Source organism: Chiloscyllium punctatum, chromosome 17, assembly GCF_047496795.1.
Source record: "Chiloscyllium punctatum isolate Juve2018m chromosome 17, sChiPun1.3, whole genome shotgun sequence".
Classification (NCBI taxonomy): domain Eukaryota; kingdom Metazoa; phylum Chordata; class Chondrichthyes; order Orectolobiformes; family Hemiscylliidae; genus Chiloscyllium; species Chiloscyllium punctatum.
In genome coordinates, this window is record NC_092755.1 from 63,399,293 (window position 1) to 63,417,258 (window position 17,966).

The 17,966-nt window shown below is 39.9% G+C and overlaps 1 protein-coding gene across 4 annotated transcripts in view; it reads right to left on the reverse strand.

The window, feature by feature from the left end:
- The window catches only part of fbxw8 (F-box and WD repeat domain containing 8), a 168,184-nt gene that overhangs the window by 95,257 nt on the left and 54,961 nt on the right, over nucleotides 1-17,966 (reverse strand). For all 4 annotated transcript variants that reach the window (XM_072587321.1, XM_072587320.1, XM_072587322.1 and 1 more), the window contains one exon: nucleotides 11,711-11,868. In XM_072587321.1, the coding sequence (XP_072443422.1) occupies nucleotides 11,711-11,868 (158 nt within the window). The remainder of the gene's footprint in view (nucleotides 1-11,710; nucleotides 11,869-17,966) is intronic.

Here is a 17,966-nt window from a genome sequence, read left to right on the forward strand (position 1 = left end):
TGAACCAGTTCCCAAAGGGAGGAAGCAGTTAAGCAGTAACCTTGAAGGGATGGCCCAGGTTGACACTCAATCATTACAAACAGACACATGTTCCAGTCCCCAAATGACTCTGGAACAATACTGCAAGAGATCAGCTAGCCATTTTTAATTTTAAAGTCTTATATTTATCATGTTTGTAGTCCATGAATGTTTTTGATGTGGGATGTAAAGCAGTCTGATGGGACAAAGAAAAAGACTTCTTCATTCTCAGTCTATTTCAATGTGACCACAAAACTTCAAGCATCGCAAATGCTAATCAATTCAAATATCTTCAATATTGCTTCTCCTCTCATTCTAGCACTTCAATCTTTTACTCATACCAGGAGTCTTGATATCTTCCTCATCTCTGTGCAAGCACTGCAAGACTTCCTTTCAAAGAGCCTATTCCTCGGTTTTATGAATGTGTGTCTTTTCATGCCTTCCTATACCACAATAACAGAGCTCCCTTAGAACATTATAACTTCACTTACACAAGACATTCCATTCTGACCCCAAAACCAATTAATCTATGGAAACATTTTAGTTCTGGATACACAGACATTTTTGTTCCTGTACAATTCTAAAGTCGGTGTCTGAGGTCGCAGTAATTCCCGTTTCAGTATCAGTACCACATCTGTCCCCCAAACCCCACAGTCCGCTGTCTTATAGAGTCATAGAGATGTTCAGAATGGAAACAGACCCTTTGGTCCAACCCGTCCATGCCGACCAGATATCCCAACCCAATCTAGTCCCACCTGCCAGCACCCGGCCCATATCCCTCCAAACCCTTCCTATTCATACACCCATCCAAATGCCTTTTAAATGTTGCAATTGTACTAGAATCCACCACTTCCTCTGGCAGTGCATTCCATACATGTACCACCCTCATGTGAAAATGTTGCTCCTTAGGTGTCTTTTATAATCTTTCCCCTCTCAACCTAAATCTATGCCCTCTAATTCTGGACTCCCCCACCCCAGGGAAAAGACTTTGTCTATTTTTCCTATCCATGCCCTTCATAATTTTGTAAACCTCTATAAGGTCACCCCTCAGCCTCCGAAACTCCAGGGAAAACAGCCCCAGCCTGTACAGCCTCTCCCTACAGCTCAAATCCTCCAACCCTGGCAACATCCTTGTAAATCTTTTCTGAACCCTTTCAGATTTCACAACATCTTTCCAATAGGAAGGTGACCAGAATTGCATGCAATATTCCAACAGTGGCCTAAATAGTGTCCTGTACAGCCGCAACATGACCTCCTAACTCCTGTACTCAATACTCTGACCAATAAAGGAAAGCATACCAAATGCCTTCTTCACTATCCTATCTACCTGCGACTCCACGGTAAAGGAGCTATGAACCTGCACTCCAAGGTCTCTTTGTTCAGCAACACTCCCTAGGACCTTACCATTAAGTGTATAAGTCCTGCTCAGATTTGCTTTCCCAAAATGCAGCACCTCGCATTTATCTGAATTAAACTCCATCTGCCACTTCTCAGCCCATTGGCCCATCTGGTACAGATCCTGTTGTAATCGGAGGTAACCCTCTTCGCTGTCCACTACACCTCCAATTTTGGTGTCATCTGCAAACTTCCTAACTATACCTCTTATGCTCACATCCAAATCATTTATATAAATGACAAAAAGTAGAGGACCCAGCTCTGATCCTTGAGGCCCTCCACTGGTCACAGGCTTCCAGTCCGAAAAACAACCCTTAACCACCACCTTCTGTCTTCTACCTTTGAGCCAGTTCTCCCTGCATTCCATGAGATCTAACCTTGCTAACCAGTCTCCCATGGGCAATCTTGTGGAACACCTTACTGAAGTCCATATAGATCACATCTACCGCTCTGCCCTCATCAATACCCCTTGTCACCTCTTCAAAAAACCCAATCAAGTCAGCGAGACATTATTTCCCACACACAAAGGCATGTCTATGATCCCTAGTCAGTCCTTGCCTTTCCAAATGTACATCCTGTCCCTCAGGATTCCCTCCAACACCTTACCCACCACCGACATCAGGCTCACTGGTCTATAGTTCCCTGACCTGTCCTTACCACCCTTAACCAGTGGCACCATGTTAGCCAACCTGCAGTACTCCGGCACCTAATCTGTGACTATCGATACAAATATCTCAGCAAGAGGCCCAGCAATCATTTCTCTAGCTTCCCACAGAGTTCTAGGGTACACTTGATCAGGTCCTGGGGACTTATCCACTTTTAACTATTTAAAGACATCCAGCACTTCCTCCTCTGTAATCTGGACATTTTTCAATATGTCACCATCTATTTCCCTACATTCTATGTCTTCTATGTCCTTTTCCACAGTAAATACTGATGCAAAATACTCATTTAGTATCTCCCCCATTTTCTGTGGCTCCACACAAATGCTGCCTTGCTAATCTTTGAGGGGCCCTATTCTCTCCCTAGTTACCCTTTTGTCCTTAATGTATTTGTAAAAGCCCTTTGGATTCTCCTTAATTCTGTTTGTCAAAGCTATGTCATGTCCCCTTTTTTCCCTCCTGATTTCCCTCTTAAGTATACTCTTACTACCTTTATACTCTTCTAAGGATTTAATCGATCTATCCTTTCTATACCTTACATATGCTTCCTTCATTTTCTTAACCAAACCCTCAATTTCTTTAGTCATCCAGCATTCCCTATACCTACCAGCCTTCCCTTTCATCCTGTCACGAATATACTTTCTCTGGATTCTCATTTTCTCAGTTCTGAAGGCTTCCCATTTTCCAGCCGTCCCTTTACCTATGAACATCTGCCCCCAATCAGCTTTTGAAAGTTCATTCCTAGTACCGTTAAATTGGCCTTTCTCCAATTTAGAACTTCAACTTTTAGATCTGGTCTATCCTTTTCCATCACTATTTTAAATCTAATAGAATTATGGTCGCTGGCCCCAAAGTGCTCCCTCACTGATACCTCAGTCATCTGCCCTGCCTTATTTCCCAAGAATAGGTCAAGTTTTGCACCTTCTCTGGTAGGTACATCCACATACTGAATCAGAAAATTTTCTTGTACACAGTTAACAAATTCTTCTCTATCTAAACCCTTGTGAAGGTCAGGTGAACTGGCCATGCTAAATTGCCCGTAGTGTTAGGTAAGGGGTAGATGTAGGGATATGGGTGGGTTACGCTTCGGCGGTGGACTTGTTGGGCCGAAGGACCTGTTTCCACACTAAGTATTCTAATTCTAATACTATGGCAGTCCCAGTCTATGTTCGGAAAGTTAAAATCCCCTCCCATAACCACCCTATTATTCTTACAAATAGCTGAGATTTCTTTACAAATTTGTTTTTCAATTTCCCTCTGATTGTCTATAATACAATCCCAATAAGGTGATCATCCCTTTCTTATTTCTCAGTTCCATCCAAATAACTTCCCTCGATGTATTTCCAGGAATATCCTCCCTCAGTACAGCTCTAATGCTTTCCCTTATCAAAAACGCCACTCCCCCTCCTCTCTTACCTCCCTTTCTATCCTTCCTGTAGCATTTGTATCCTGGAACATTAAGCTACCAGTCCTGCCCATCCCTGAGCCATGTTTACGTAATTGCTATGATATCCCAGTCCCATGTTCCTAACCATGCCCTGAGTTTGTCTGCCTTCCCTATTAGGCCCCTTGCATTGAAATAAATATAGTTTAATTTATTAGTCCTACCTTGTCCCTGCCTGCCCTGACTGTTTGACTTGCTTCTGTTCTCAACTGTCCCAGTCTCAGATTGATCTCTTTCCTCACTATCTCCCTGGGTCCTCCCACCTTACTATTTTAAATCCTCCCGAGCAGCTCTAGCAAATCTCCCTGCCAGTATAATAGTCCCCTTCCAATTTAGGTGCAATCCGTCCTTCTTGTACAGGTCATTTCTACCCCAAAAGAGATTCCAATGATCCAAAAATGTGAATCCTTCTCCCATACACCAGCTCCTCAGCCATGCATTCATCTTCTCTATCCTCCTATTCCTGCCCTCACTAGCTCGTAGCACCGAGAGTAATCCAGATATTACTACTCTCGAGGACTTTTTAAAATCCCTTCCTAACTCTTTGTAATCTTCCTTCAGAATCTCAACCTTTTCCCTTCCTATGTTGTTGGTTCCAATGTGGACAATGAACTCTTGCTGGTCCCTCTCCCCCTTGAGAACATTCTGCACCCTCTCTGAGGCATCCTTGATCCTGGCACCAGGGAAACAACACACCATTCTGATTTTTCGCTGCTGGCCACAGAAACATCTGCCTGTACCTCAGACTAGAGAGTTTCCTAACACAATTGATCTCTTGGAACCAGACATACCCCTCATTGCATTCGAGCCTGTTTCAATACCAGAAATGTGGCTGTTTGTGTTACGTTCCCCTGTGAATCGATCACCTCCTATATTTTCTAAAACAGCATACTTGCTTGAAATGGGGATAACCACAGAAGACTCCTGCACTAGCTGCCTACCTCTTTTATCTTTCCTGGAGTTAGCCCATCTATATGACTGTATGTGAGACTTTCCCCCCCTTCCTATAACTGCCATCCATCACACTGTTGCTGTTGCAAATTCTTCGCTGCCTCTAACTGCCTCTCCAACCGATTCAGTCAATCTGATAGGATTCGCAACCAACAGCATTTATTGCAGATATAATCTGCAGTAAACCTTAAACTCTCTTTAAACTCCTACATCTGACAAGAAGTACATATCACTCTATTAAAGGTCATTTAGCTCCTTCACAATCTAAAGGTTCGGAAAATCACACAGTCTTATTCCTCTATAAAACACCTCCTCAGGTGAAATTAATAGTTATGGCTTATATTTTGAGTTTAATCAAGAGACATATCTCAAAAAACATCTAATCAAGAAAGAACCCACTCTACTCACTACTGCAGACTTTCGGTAGGCCATACTTAAAAACAAATCACTTATGTGGCTGTGAACTTTGTCCAAACAATTCCTCCAAAATCAGTTGTGAATTCCACTATTGATTAATTTTCCCAGACGCACTCCAATGTCCAGCGATACATGAATTCAAACAGCAAAGGCAGTAACTGTGCAGATTCACTGTGGTGTCAGTTTCTTTCTCTCTCTCTCCTGCACTGACCTCACCATGTGCTTCCTTTGTCTGTTCTTCTCCCTTTTAAAACTGCTGTTGTTTTGGCTTCTTTTTTTCCAAAGTTTCAAAACAATGCAACAGCATATAAAACTTTACCTCCCACTCAAGCAAGGTCTTGACTTTAAAATTTTCTTCCTTGTTTTCAAATCTTTCCACACTATCAGCCCACCAAGCCTCTGTAATCTTGTACAGTCACAACCTTTCAAGTTGTCTGTGGTCATCTCATTCAGGCCTGTTATATGCCCTTGATTTCAATGGCTTCACCATGGATGGCTGTTCCTTCAGTTGCCTAGGCCCCAAAATCTGAAACACAATCTCCACATTTTCTTTTTTTTTAGGCACTCCTCAAAACCTACATTTTTGTCCAAGCTTTTAGTCATTGACCTGGTATCACTTTACGTACTCAGTAACAAATATTTTAAATAACATAGCTGCAAAACATCTTCAAACATTACATCACATAAAAGGTGCTATAGAAATACAAGTTGCTGTTGCTGTGCAAATCTTTCACTGTGATTTAGGTTACATAAATATTACATAAAACATTTTTAATTGAGTTGCATTGTCTATGTTACTTTCTTTTCCTGTGCATCATTGTGCATTTTCTCAAGTTCAAAGTGGCATAGCTAAGAAAGTTATTCTTAAATACAAAACTCAAGCAACTTGCTCCAGCAGTAACTGGTCATTAACCATAACCTAACTTTGAACTCTATGACTGCATTTAGTTTTGAATTTAATTATGCGAAACACCATAAGCTCAGGTTTGCATTTTTAATTTAACAACTTAAATTGTGTTAACGGCTGAAGGCTTGAAAACTTTTTATTCCTTCCTAGCTACATTTTCATGACTTATGCCGATCTATTTCCATCCTTTGCAAAGCTGAAAACTTCAGTTCCAACCTTTCTGCAGTATTAATGTTTAGGAGAGTAGAAGAGCAGTAGTCCAAGAAAGGAACTGTTTTGAAACAGCAAACATTGAACTTAAAAAGTTAACTCTGCTTCTCTCTCTAAAGATGATAACCAGACCTGTTGAGTTTCTTCAGCACTTAATTTTCATGATGATGAAAAAGGAATTGTGTTTGTCAAATTTGTTGATACAATGAACGGGATGGTTAAGGTGGAACTAGCTACTGTTGTGTAAGTGGATTTTCAAAGAATATTCACTAAGGTCCCTCACAGGAGATTAAATTAGTACCTGTGGGACTGGGGTAATACTCATACATAATAATTAATATTAATATGGACTCAGATTGGTTAATATACAGATACAGAATGAGTAAACAGGGCATTTTGCCCAGGGCAGGATTGACTGGCATGAGGGGTCATAGTTTTAAGATACTAGGAGAAAGGTATAAAGGGAATATCAGAGGAAGGTTCTTTACGCAGAGAGTTGTAAGTGCATGGAATGCGTTGCCAGTGGTGTTGGAAGCAGAGTCATTAGGGACATTTAAGCAACTGCTGGATATGTACGTGGACAGCAGTGAATTGAGGGGTGCATAGTCATTTTATTTTACATTAAGATTGATCTTCGGCACAACATTATGGGCCAAAGAGCCTGTTCCATCCTGTATTTTTCTACGTTCTATTTTTCAGTTGTGAGATTGTAACTAGTGGTCTACATGGCTGATGCATTTGTCTCTGCAAATGATATAAGTAGTCAGGGAAGCTATAGTGCAAGCACTATTACACATATAAAACAAATATTGATTGGAAAAGTGATTAGTGCCATAGGTCTAACACAGAGATAACGTGATTCTAAATTTTAAAACGATGGAAACCGCTCCTCACCCCCATAATTCAGACCCTCCAGTCCCGGCACATCCTTGTAAATCTTTTCTGCACACTCTCAAGTTTAACAACATCCTTCCTATAGAAGTTTCAAAAACATTTAAAACTACCTTTGCAAGGGTAGCTAGGGATGGGGAACAAATACTAATCTTGGCAGAAGCATTCACATCCCATGAATGAGTCAAAAAACTTCTGAATTTGGAAATTGGATATATAATTTCAGAATTATTTACAGATGACACCAAGTTGCGTGGCTGCAGTAAAAGTGGTGGGCAATAAAAAAAATTGCAAAACATTAATAAACTTGCAAATGGGCATATAATTGAAAAATTAATTTCAATTTTCAGTATTCACTACTGAGAGGGACCTTGATGTTCCTGAGGACAACATGAAACAGACTGATATGCTCCCACAGGTTGATGTTGAGGAGGATTTTGAAAATTTTGAAAAATACCTAAGGGTAGATAAATCCCCTGGACCAGATGTGATCTACCCAAGGTCAGTCTAGGAAGCAAGGGAAGATATTGCTCCACCTTTGGCAATGATCTTTGTGTCCTCACTGTCTACTGGAGTAGTGCCAGATGATTGGGGGGTGGCAAATGATTTTCCCCTTGTTCAAGAAAGGGAATGGAGATAACCCTGGGAACTACAGACCAATCAGTCTTACGTCTGTGGTGAGTAAATTATTAGAGAGGATCGTGAGAGATTGGTTTTCCAAATAATCATAAAATCTTAGCTTGATTAGAGAAAGTCACCATGGATTTGAGAGGGGTAGGTCATGCCTCACTAACCTTATTGAATTCTTTGAGGATGTAACAAAACACGTTGATGAAGGGACTGAAGTGGATGTGCTGTACATGGATTTTAGCAAGGCATTCAATAAGGTTCCCCATGGTAGGCTCAATCAGAGTAAGGGGGCATGGGAAACAAGGAAATCTGGCCATCTGAATACAGAATTGCATGGCCCAGAGAAGACAGAAGGTGGTGGTAGATGAAAAGTATTCAGCCTGGAGTTCGGTGACCAGTGGAGTTCTGCAGGGATCAGTTCTGGGACCTCTGCTCTTTGTGATTTTTATAAATGATTTGGAACAGGAAGTAGAAGGGTGGCTTAGTTTGCTGATGACACAAAGGTTGGAGAGACTGGTGGATAGTGTGGAGGGCTGTTGCATGTTGCAACGGGACATTGTCAGGATGTAGAACTGGGCTGATAAGTGGCAGATGGAGTCCAACCTGGAAAAGTGTACAGTGATTCATTTTTGAAAGTTGAATTTTAATGCAGAATACAGGCAGGATTCTTGGCAGTGTGGAGAAATAGAGGGATCTTGGGGTCCATGTCCATAGATCCCTCAAAGTTGCCACCCAAGTTAACAGAGTTGTTAAGAATACATATGGTGTATTGGCTTTCATTAGCTGGAGGATAGAATTTAAGAGCCACAAAATTATGCTGCAGCCCTGTACAGCCCTGGGTAGACCACAGTTACAATATTGTGTTCAGTTCTGGTTACCTCATTATAGGAAAGATGTGGAAGCTTTAGAGAGAGTGAAGAGGAGATTTACCAGGATGCTGCCTGAATTGGAGGGCATGTCTTATGAAGTAAGGTTGAGGGAGCTAGGACTTTTCTCATTGGTGCGAAGAAGAACGAGCACTGACTTGATAGAGGTATACAAGACGATGAGAGGCATAGATAAAGTGGATAGCCAGAGACATTTTTCCCAGGAAAAAGAGGCTAATACAAGGGAGCATCATTTTATGTGATTGGAGGAAGGTTTAGGGGAGATGTCAGAGGTAGATTCTTTACACAGAGTGTGCTGGGTGCATGGAATGCACTGCCAGCAATGGTAGTGAAGTCCAATGCATGAAGGGCATTTAAGCAACTCTTGGATAGCCACATGGAAGATAGTACAATGAATGGTATGTAGGTTAGTTTGATCTTAGAGCAGGATAAAAGTAGCACAACATCGAGGGCCGAAGGACCTATACTGTTCTCTGTTCTATATACATGAGCGAAATGGTACATTATGGAAGAAGGAATGAAAAGAAAACAAAGCTTGAAATAGAGTATAGAAACAAAGAGATCTGCAGCTAGAAATAACCAAACCATTTAAAGTGCAATGTAAGAGATAAAGGTATTTTTAAATATCCACTAGGGTGCATTTCAACAGGAATAGAATTAAAAACATGAAAAATGTAAAATATATTAAACATTAGTTCAATGATTATGGATATTTGCTCAAGGTGAATTGGAAACACTGAGTTAATCTAAGAAATCAGAAGGTGCTTTCTTCAAATAAATCTTAGTTCAGTTGGAAAACACTTTTTGAGAGCTGTGTTCAATCAGGAAATATTTAAAATTTTAGAGAGAGGCAATAAATGTTGGGTTTGCCAGTAACAACTAGACCTGATCAATTTTTAAAAAAATCCTATTTTATAGAGTATGTGCTTAAAAACATTAAGAAGTTGACTGTAAGACATAAGTATAGGTTCAGCAAAGTTGGTGTGTAGTATAGAATTCTAACATCGCATAAATAAGACACATTTTGTCAAACCTTTTCATCTTATACAGGACAATTCACAAGAGGGGAAAACTAACATTTGTACTGCATGAGAGGTGTTGTAATGGGGAATGCATTAATGTTGATTGACATTTTACAGTCAGATTTCATTTAAAATTTAAATTAGGAAGGTTGGTTCTGATTGGCCAAGCCTCCTTGCTTTTTCTATTAGCACTCATTCACGTTGTGACTACTTGAATGGTCACAGCATTGTTGTCTTGTCTTGCCTTTGTGTGTTTTGAGTCCTCAACCAGAGTTTAAAGGCTCACGGTACTTCTGTGTTATTTTTTATTTAGCATAGCCACAAAGCCAGACAGCATGCCATGACTGCGAGCAATGATCAGTCAGGGTGTGGCTATATTGCTGTAGAGCAATGTGCTACGATAATCTCAGACCTGAACCATCTGCCAGCAATGTTAAGTGGCAAAAACACTGCATATGCTTCAACCAATGGCTATTCCTCAAAGGATAAAGAGAGAATAGTTAGGCCAAGCCTTTAATTAAGGTGCCTGACATAGAATATCAAGTGCACAGTCTGCTCTTGGTCCAGGAGCTTGGATATGGTCTGTGGCTTCTTTGGTTGGTCATGGTCAGGGATCTGTACCTTTATAATCTAGAGTAGGCTAGAGTCAGTCACAACAAAGTCTGGTTTCTACCGGGGGAATAGTGCAACATGATGATTGGCATAACTACGTTTTAGCATTGGGAGAAAAGACTAGTACTCCCTTAATCGGGGTTTTAAGATGGCTGACACCAAGGACAAGTAGCTTGTGTAGCTTGGTTCTTAAATAGCAATAAATTTACAAATGTACATTTGTATTTGGACTAAAATGTCAGCTGTGCCATCTATGTGCCCTTAGAAATGTTTATTTTTGGTTTCCCCTCCCACTATCTGCACAGTTGAAGGAACTCTCGCTGACAGCTCTTGACCTGGTGGACAGCTGAGTTTTAAAAATGGCGCGGTGCTAGGAATCCTGGGAGATCCCAGCAGTGGCAAGTACGACTGCGTCTGACAACAGGGAAGGCAGGACAAGCGAGGAGCCATAGCGGCATGGTGCATAGATAATGAAGTGGGTTTTGGAGAATAGAGTACAAAATATTATGAAGGCTCATGGAGACAAGTGACACCTAACCAATTTCTGATACTATATTGTTACTATAATAGACTTAAAAGGTCTATTCAAATCTTCATCCCAGTGGTTATTTCTCAACTTGTTTTGTGCCATTTTACTCTTCACTATTTTATATAATTTAAATTGATTAATTGACTTTTACATGCAAAATATTTCGACAAATTACTGGTGACTGTTTTGCAATAATATTAATTGATAACAGCAAGGTCTCCAACTGGATTTGTCCTCACTAGCAGTTTTCAAATCATTTTCCATTTCACCTTAAGATTTTATTATACCAGAGATTCTGACAACCCTCTGGGGGTTGCCTGAAACAATCATTCTTAGTGCAAGAAAAAGGTTGGCATGCTATTCAATCACAGATCTCTCACCCTTATCACTGTGCATTTTATTTGGAGTTAGGATAATCTCAAATTTGTTCACCTTGCTAAGGAAATATTGAAAGTGACTGTGAAAAAGGTAAAAAAATGACAATGCCAAAACAAAAGGGGTTGATGATTTAGCCATCCTTGTGTCTAAACAGCATCATAAAGCTTTGGCTATGCACTTCTTCAGATGGTTTTAACAACTTCAAAATGTTCATGCGTTTGGAAAGTACAAAGACATTTAAACTTTTGAACCCCCGGCCCCAAAATGCAATGGAAGATGAATATAAACATGAATTATGCTCTTTTTGAATTTTACGATCCACCCCATTTATATTATGTAACACTCAGCATTCAAACTAAAGGATGCAGATTGCATTATTAAGTGCAATAAAACAAACAAATATTAAAAACCACTAAAAAAAATTCCATTTATTTTCCTGAAGTATTTTGCTATTCATATGTGCCTTTTAAGGTTTACCGAATTGCTGTTTTCAGAAGGCATCATGAACTAGATTCACATCCTCAAGGAGCAGCCAAAATGTTTCTTTCCCCCATTACAATATACTGGAACTGAAATACTGGCATTACACTTTTCGGACGACATAATAGCAACATTAATGGTAATGTGTTTGTGCTGCCCACTAATGCATTTAGATTATTGGCCAGAAGTGTTCCTTTCTAAACCTCACAGTAAATGTCTGCAGCAGCTGCTGCTGTTAATTGTTGAACAACCCTGTGGTGGTGTTTTTGGTACTCACCGCCCTTGTAAGCCGCCACTGCTATGGTGCTATTTATCCTCACAAAAGAGACGGGTGGCCGTGGTCCAAGTTCTGCAGAGCTCTGTGACGTTTCCAGATACAAGGCACTGCTGTCCCAGGTGCTTATGTCCCACATTCTCACATCTCCTGATGTGTATCTGAAAGAACCAGTTCAATTATCTGCTTGTTTATTCCAAATACTGGCCACCTACTGAAGATACTAATTGGAAATAATATCAGCAGCTATGTTTATGACTCATAAGCTGCAAATGCGGTCACTGAACATAATTTAAATCATAGAAGACAGCAATCTTCTCAACAAAAGGCAAATTTATGCAGTTAGATAAAAAAAGTGATAATTCCCATCATCAATCAAAACAAAAAGCTATATTTTATTTATATCTGATCAGATAGATATTTATTTTGAATGATATAATTTTTAAAACATATGTGACTGCTGGTTGGTTCTAGACCATGGCTTTGGGTCTGGACTTCTTTGCTTGCTAGCTCACAATTTTCCCAGCTTTTAGGCAAATGGAGAGAAAAATCACAGGTTGGGAAGCAGACAAGTGGAAACCTAGACGAAGAGCTGATTCTTGAAGAACATATTTTTAGGAAAAGGTTATTTTTAAAATAACATAGGACAAATGGTTTATTTCTACCTAATTGAACTCTTTTGTTATAGGTGAAGAAATGAATGACCTTCAGTCATGGTAACACTTGTAAAGTAACAATTTTAATCAACTGGATTTAATATAAATGAGACATTTAAATTACCTCAAACATGTATTTAAACAGCAGTATTATTAAATGCATTGACTTGGAAAGAATAAAATATTTTATTTATTTTAGATCCATTGAATAGTAAGCAAATAATGGATGGAATTTTTTTTAGGGGTGTGTGAGATGTGGGCAATGGTGAGATATGCGGCAGAATTGGGTGACAAGTACAGTGAGGGCCTTCACAACATGGGAACGATTCACACCATCAGTTCTGCTTTTCATAAGTGGCAATGGCGGGATTCTCACTAGGCAGCAAGTTGCCAGTTGACAGGGATTAGCGCTTATTAAATGCCTTGTTAATGCTACAACTTGCCTCATTAATATTCAGGTGTTCATATTACCAAACTCTCAAAACAAGCTAGAGCATCGGGATAACTCAGCAAAGAAACCAGAGCAAACACCTGGTGGGTTTTGTTCACTGTTGCTCAAAGCAACCACTATGTTGGAAACTGGTCACCAACATTTCAGGCTTGCTGTGAGCGATGGCCACACACACACATACACGTCCACAGACACTGGCATCCGACATGCTAGCTTTTTCAGAACCCTCATGACATATCTCCAATCTTCTTTAATGCAGCGCTTTAGACTGCACTGCCAGCTACCATTCTAATCCTGCTACAAGGACATTGTATGGTCAGGGAAATTAAATATAGACTGGACCAGGGTGCATCTCCAGGCTCTTTGCTTGCTCACTGTCATACAGCTCATTCACGCTGAGCCTACTTGATGCCCTCTCAGCTAGAGAAACCAAGCTCATATCACTGCTGTCTTGTTGTGCCATTTAGTGTCGACACAAAGCCAGGAAGCTTGACATAGGTGTCAGCAGGCCCCTGACAAGTCAAGCCTTTTCCCAGGGGTTCCAGGCAAAATAATGCAAAGGCAGCCTCCTTTAGCAGTCCACATACTGGTCAGGGCAGTTAGAATCAGGATGGTCTTCTAATTAGGAGTGAGGAGCTGAGTGATGGGGAGCACACCCCCTGTCTGGACTCTTCTGCCATGCTGTGGATGGTTTTCCTCATGGAATGAGACAGAGTTATGTATTACAGAATGGATGGTACAGTTATTACACTTGGCCCAGGTGAGGAGATGTCATGAGCAAGTGAATAGGCAGCACAGAGGGCATGCAGGCCTAGTAGTATCAGGGGTGGTGTAGTGGAGGACAAATGGGGAAGATATTGCAGGTAACAGTGGAAGTTTTAGAGTAGGAGGCTTGGTGGGAGGTGAGTAAAGCAGAAATAAAGATCGTGTGAGGTATCAGACAGAAGATAATGGTGCTTATGCTGGTTTAGGGGTAACAATAGTGCTGGGCATTCGTTTAGATGGCTGAGACCACTTTAAAAATAGGCAGGAACTTTAGACCAGGCTACCATGTGTATTTGAAAAGGCAAGGACTGATTAGGGATAGTCAACATGGCTGTGTGTGCTAGGAAACAGTGTCTCACAAACTTGATTGAGTTTTTGAAGAAGTAACAAAGAGGATTGATAAGGGCAGAGCGTTGGACATGATCTATTTGGACTTCATTAAGGCATTTGACCAGACTCCCCATGGGAGACTGGTTAGCAAGGTTAGATCTCCTGGAATACTGGGAAACTAGCCATTTGGATACATAACTGGCTCAAAAGGTAGAAGACAGAGGGTGGCGGTTAAGCATTGTTTTTCAGACTGGAGGACTATAACCAGTGGAGTACCACAAGGATTGGTGCTGAGTCCACTACTTCTTGTCATTTACATAAATGATCTGGCTGTGAGCATAAGTGGTATAGTTAGTAAGTTTGCAGATGACAGCAAAATTGGAGATGTAGTGGACAGCGAAGCAGGTTACCTCAAAGTACAACGGGATCTTGATCAGATGGCCAATGGCCTGAGGAGTTGGCAGCTGGAGTTTAATTAAGATAAATGAGAGGTGTTGCATTTTGGGAAAGCAAATCTTAGCAGGACTTATACACTTAATGGTAAAGTCTGAGGGAGTGTTGCTGAACAAAGAGACCTTGGAGTGCAGATTTATAGCTCCTTGAAAGTAGAGTCGCAGGGAGATAGGATAGTGAAGGTGGCATTTGGTATGCTTTCCTTTATTGGTCAGAGTATTGAGTACAGGAATTGGGAGGTCATGTTGCAGCTGTACAGGACATTGGTTAGGCCACTGTTGGAATATTGCTTGCAATTCTGGTCTCTTTCCTATCAGAAGGATTTGTGAAACTTGAAAGGGTTCAGAAAACATTTACAAGGATTTTGCCAGAGTTGGAGGATTGAATAGGCTGGGGCTGTTTTCCCTGGAGCGTCGGAGGCTGAGGGGTGACCTTATAGAAGTTTATAAAATCATGAGGGGCATAGATAGGATAAATAGACAAAGTCTTTTCCCTGGGGTCGGGGAGTCCAGAACTAGAGGGCATAAGTTTAGGGTGAGAGGGGAAAGATATAAAAGAGACCTAAGGGGCAGCGTTTTCATGCAGAGGATGGTACGTGTATGAAATGAGCTGCCAGAAGAAGTGGTGTGGATTTGTTGGGCTGACGGGTCCTTTTCCACACTGCAGGGATTCTTTCTTTCTTATTAAAATGTTGCTGTTTCATCTGCTTCCACTATCTCCCCTGGCGGTGTGTTCCAGGCACCTATCACTTTATGAATAAACTGTTTGGCCCACACACCATCTATATTTTCATCCAGATCATCAGAGGTCCTAGCATTGATCCTTGCAGAGCACCACTGGTCACAGATTTGCCATTGTTCCTCAGCCATATTTTCTGCAAAACACATTTCCCAGTCCACTCCAGCCAACTCTGTCCTCATTGCTATGTACTTAGTCTTATTTTAGTTTAGTACAGTTGATAGTGACCAAGTATCTCATTCTCAAACTGAATGCTAATATATCGTTCCCAAGGGATCTTTTACTCAGATTATTTATTATACTTGCCTTATTATATATTACCAGTCCAAAATAGCCTGATCCAATATCTTGGATCCATAAGATATTGATCAAAGATATATTTTTCCTGAATGCACACTAAGAATTTTTCAAAATGGCTGTCTTTGGCAAATTGGTTTTAATGATTTACTTGAAAATTAAAGTCACCCATGAATAATGTACTGTCTTTTTATACGTGCCCTCATTATATCATAATTAATTCTCTAGCTCTGCTATTAGGGGGCCTACAGACTACTTCCATCAATGTTTTCTTTGCCTTGTTATTTCTTCACCTTGCTATTTCCTGTCTCAATCTCTATGGGTTCTACATTTTCCAATCCACACTAATTTCTTGCTATCAAACTCATTGTATTTCACACGAACAAAGTTACCCACCATCCTTCCCTTCCTGATTGCCCTTTTGAAAATGCCTGAATATTTACTTCCCAACTTTGAGCTCCTTGTAAATGTGTATCCATAAGATCGTACGTATTAACCTCCATTTGTGCTGGTAATTCAGTTAATTTGCTCCAAATACTACACGTATTTAAGAGCCTTTAATTTTGCTTTTTTAAACTATTTTTCCCTCCTTTGAATCGATTTCCTGCAGTTTTATACTTATACACACTCTCTTCTTGTCCCAGTCCAGGCTTCATTATCAAAATTGTTGCTCAGTAATGTTGCTATATCCTTTTATTTTGTTTGTCTATGAATCCCTGTCCTGAAGCTACTCTCTACTTAGTTTAAAGCCCTTTCTAATATGAAATAGTACCCTCCTTTCTTCATATTCCACCAATTTTCTACCCATGCCTGAAGGTACTTACAAATCCAATGACTATAACTCAAATGCAATTCCTGTGCAATTCATCACTTTGAAATGCTCTGAAGATATGGAAGCTTTGATATAAAGGTATGCTTTCACTCCAAGCACATCATTTTATTTGCACCATTGATCTTACATCACATTGACAAAAGCCCATTTCAACAGTCTGTTCAGGCAGACTATTCACAGATAAACCTGACTGTATTCTCACACAAAGTCTACAAACACGCATGTGCGATGGAACCTCTGGTTTGTGATCAGTCCCAAAGTCAAAGCTCACCTTCCAACTCTAGGAAGCTAAAGATAAATATAATACTCAACCACTACTCTTGATGAGATTATCCAGTTTAGTACATGCTAGGACAAAACTGGAATCTGGCCTGAACGAATTTATAACCCACTTTCTTTCAATCAATCAATCAATCCATCCATCGAGGAAACAGATAAAAAGCCTTTAAAGTTAACAAGAGGAAATCAACTCTTAGTATACTATAACTGACTATGCACTTGAGTACTACAGTATCATTAATATAATTTATTTTCAGATTTAGATTGCATGATATAAAAAATTTCAAAGAATTAAAAGAATTGCACTGAAAATACAATTGCAAGTTAATGCATTACTTAGACCTGTTAATGTATTTTATAAATTGCTGCATATTTTATAAATGACTGAACAAATACTTCTAAGGCTGTAAAACAGAATTTACTGCTTAAATTGTAAGGAATGGCTAAGAAAGTATAGACTTTAAATTTATTGCAGTGTATTAATACTGAATGTCTAGAACTGGGGAGAATGATGTAATATTCCTGAGCTGAGTTTTTCAAGCTTTTTTTAAGGAAAAACAAACAAACATAATACTAAACATTGTTTTACAAACAATTTAGAAGATATATGTGAAGGATCAGAGGCTATGCCAATCTTTAAATTAAATAACTACATGCACTGATCTGAGTCTAATGTGGCTCTGACAAATCCTCCAAGATACAAGCCAGAAATCTTGTCTTGCAAATAATGTGACAGTAGCCTAAGACTTTCTTGCTCCCCAATATGGGATACAAGAGGCTTAACTGATGATTGCCACCTGCACAATTTTCTGCTTCTTTGGTCTGGCAGCAGGTACTGAATGTTATGTGCTTATTGTGGGCAGTGAGAACCCTGCCAGCTTCCAGAGAACACTGCTGGACTTGCTGGCTATAGAACCTTCTACAAACGCATCCTTCCCCCACCACCTCATTGTTCCTTGTGTACAAGCTTTTAACTTTATGACTCTGTTTTGTGCTGTCTATTGTTTTTAAAACATGGCAAAATATATTTTGAAAACAATCCCTTCGGCCTTCTTAATTAAAACCCTGAACGAACAGAAATATGGTTACCAAGAGCATTTTCACGAAGTTGACAACAAATACAATAAAACTATGTACAGAATTGGAGCAACAAACAAAACTGAGCATTAGACAACAGTGTTGCAATAGATTAGATATTGACTTTTCAAAGACAAACTTTTATTTATGTTGCACCATTAGCAAAGTGAAATGCCCTTGTTTTCATGCTACCATTTCTGTCCTGGGCGAAGCACAATACCTCATTTTCCATTCAGGCACTTTACAATCTTGAATGCTCAATACTGAATTCAATAATTTCAGAAACTGACCACACAATATCTGTTCGTTATCCTAAATAAATCTAGTCCCTTTTGCTAGCATTTGGCCCATATCCCTCCCTTCCTATTCATATACCCATAT